Source organism: Amphimedon queenslandica, unplaced genomic scaffold (genome assembly GCF_000090795.2).
Source record: "Amphimedon queenslandica unplaced genomic scaffold, v1.1 AMPQUscaffold_12357, whole genome shotgun sequence".
Taxonomy (NCBI): domain Eukaryota; kingdom Metazoa; phylum Porifera; class Demospongiae; order Haplosclerida; family Niphatidae; genus Amphimedon; species Amphimedon queenslandica.
In genome coordinates, this window is record NW_003547406.1 from 1 (window position 1) to 2,184 (window position 2,184).

The 2,184-nt window shown below is 32.5% G+C and overlaps 1 protein-coding gene across 1 annotated transcript in view; it reads left to right on the plus strand.

Moving 5' to 3' along the window:
* The first annotated feature begins 101 nt into the window (after positions 1–101).
* The window catches only part of LOC109587969 (uncharacterized), a 4,595-nt gene continuing 2,512 nt past the window's right edge, over positions 102–2,184 (plus strand). The window contains exons 1-10 of the mRNA XM_020004180.1: positions 102–200; positions 258–332; positions 385–408; positions 454–1,130; positions 1,176–1,257; positions 1,315–1,365; positions 1,417–1,455; positions 1,510–1,620; positions 1,666–1,734; positions 1,778–2,141. Of these exons, the coding sequence (XP_019859739.1) occupies positions 173–200; positions 258–332; positions 385–408; positions 454–1,130; positions 1,176–1,257; positions 1,315–1,365; positions 1,417–1,455; positions 1,510–1,620; positions 1,666–1,734; positions 1,778–2,141 (1,520 nt within the window). The 5' untranslated portion in view covers positions 102–172. The remainder of the gene's footprint in view (positions 201–257; positions 333–384; positions 409–453; positions 1,131–1,175; positions 1,258–1,314; positions 1,366–1,416; positions 1,456–1,509; positions 1,621–1,665; positions 1,735–1,777; positions 2,142–2,184) is intronic.

Below are 2,184 nucleotides of genomic sequence, written 5' to 3' on the forward strand. Positions count from 1 at the left end.
TCTGTTACATACAGAAGGACTGATATCTGAAGAAACATTGAGGGAAGTGAAGAGTTGTGGATACACACTAACAGATGATGCAATGAGAGAAATACACACAGCAGTAGCTAATGATCGTAACAAACTGAAATCATTTGCTAAAATATTATGTAAAACAAAAGACATTCTCAGTATGGCCAATGAGTTATTACAGGATATTGGTAAGTAATAATTAAAATCTAATACAAGGAACTTATTTAACTTATTGTTCTTTTCAGAGAAAACTATCATACCTGAAAGTGAGTCTGAGTGTATTTATGATCTTCCAACCCCAGCAATTGAATCTACTTCAGGTATTTTATATGATTAACAATAGCAAATCATGTAGGAATTATGTCCTTATAGGTAATATTTCAAGGCCTCAAACAGGTAATTATTACTAATAGTATAATAGAGTTACAAATGTAATGATAGATATTCAGCTTTATATTACACAACTCTATAATGATCGCTTTGATGAGATGATATGGGATTATGGGATGTTTTATATTAAAATTACTGGTTTAGTATGCAATAAGATCACAGCAGATCAACTTGAAGATTTCAAAGAATGCATCAATGCCTGTTGCTCTGACCTGAGCCAACAGCTGGCCATTGCCACTACAGTAAAAGATGTCATGAAAGCCATTAAAACCATATGCAATGTCATCAATATCACACCAGTGAAAAAAGTAGTCAATTTCTACAGCATAACAGAAGCTAAGCCATTAATAACCAATTATAATGCAACAGTTGATGAGTTTTGTCACACTTTCAAGCTCCAATTCTTGCTCGATAAAAAGCTTTCAACAAGTGATTTTCTTGTTTGTGAAACAATTGAGTTTGTTCTAGACTGGGATCCTGCTGAGCACTTATTGAATGATATTCGTCGTTTAATGGAGAAAGCATTTCAAGGATTGAGCAGAAGGATCATAGTCAAAAGCATGCATAAAGGGAACTCCATCATCATCATTTGTGGTGCTCCTACTCATCTAATGAATGCTTTGCAATTGAGGGCTCGTGATAATCTTACTGTGCTGCAAGAAGAATTTGCTTTAATGAGATTGAAAATAGGACACTGCAGTATCTATGACAGGACCATCAGAAACAAAGTATACCAGACATAAATGTATTTTAAAACTTTAATATCTATTTAGGAAATGAAGATTGTTGCAGGGGAGATTGAAATGTGCAAAGGAGAATTAATGAAGCTGAATCCATACCACAATGACAAAGAAAGTATGAGATCAAGTATTTTCCTTATAAAATCAAATCAATGTATGCATGTATGTACAGGTCACCTTGACGATCAGGCAATGCAACTTATACCTTTAAAACAGAAACAAGGTAGGGATTGACATTAGTCTCATTACATCACCTTATAATTATCAATTTTAGTAATTTTAGAATTCATCGATAGTAGCAAGCAGGCATCAGGTATTGGATAATGTCTATCATATTATTGACTTATCAGCTTGCAATCATATAAAGGGTTTAAATCTAAAGTCAAACAAATTGAAAGAGAAAAGGCTGCAAGACAAAAAATGCGAATGTTATTAAGAGAAACCGAACATTTACAATCTACTCTAAGAATCAGAATAAGTATATACATGATTTATTAGCTTCTAACATAATGCATTAAAACAGGTCAAAAGGAAGTACTACAAGACAATGAAAAAGAAATTGGGAAGCTACTTGAAATGCAATCTCCTTACAGTAAGTATTTATATATATTTTTCTATGAAATTAACATCAATAGATAAAGAAGTCAAATCCACACAGACAGTGCTATCATTTAATGGATCCATCTGTGAAGCTCAAAATGATTATAATGGCCTAGTTATTTCATTCAAAAAGGGTGAACTACTTCAGTTAAGTACAAATGGACATGAGGTACAATCACTAGAGACTGGACAGAAGAGTGCTGTTCCAATGATATACATTGGATACTCAAGAGTAGAACTACTTTACTTGTTTCAGTTTGCAATTAAAATGGAAAAGTTATCATTCATACCTCACCTCTTTAATGATGATGAGAAAGCAGAGCATTTTATTAAAAAAATTACTGAAGATCCAACTGTATTACATTTAGTAAGGATGCAAACATCACAGCAAAATTGTAAGTAAAGCAATCTATCTTTTATATTTCTCTTCACATAAAAGTTT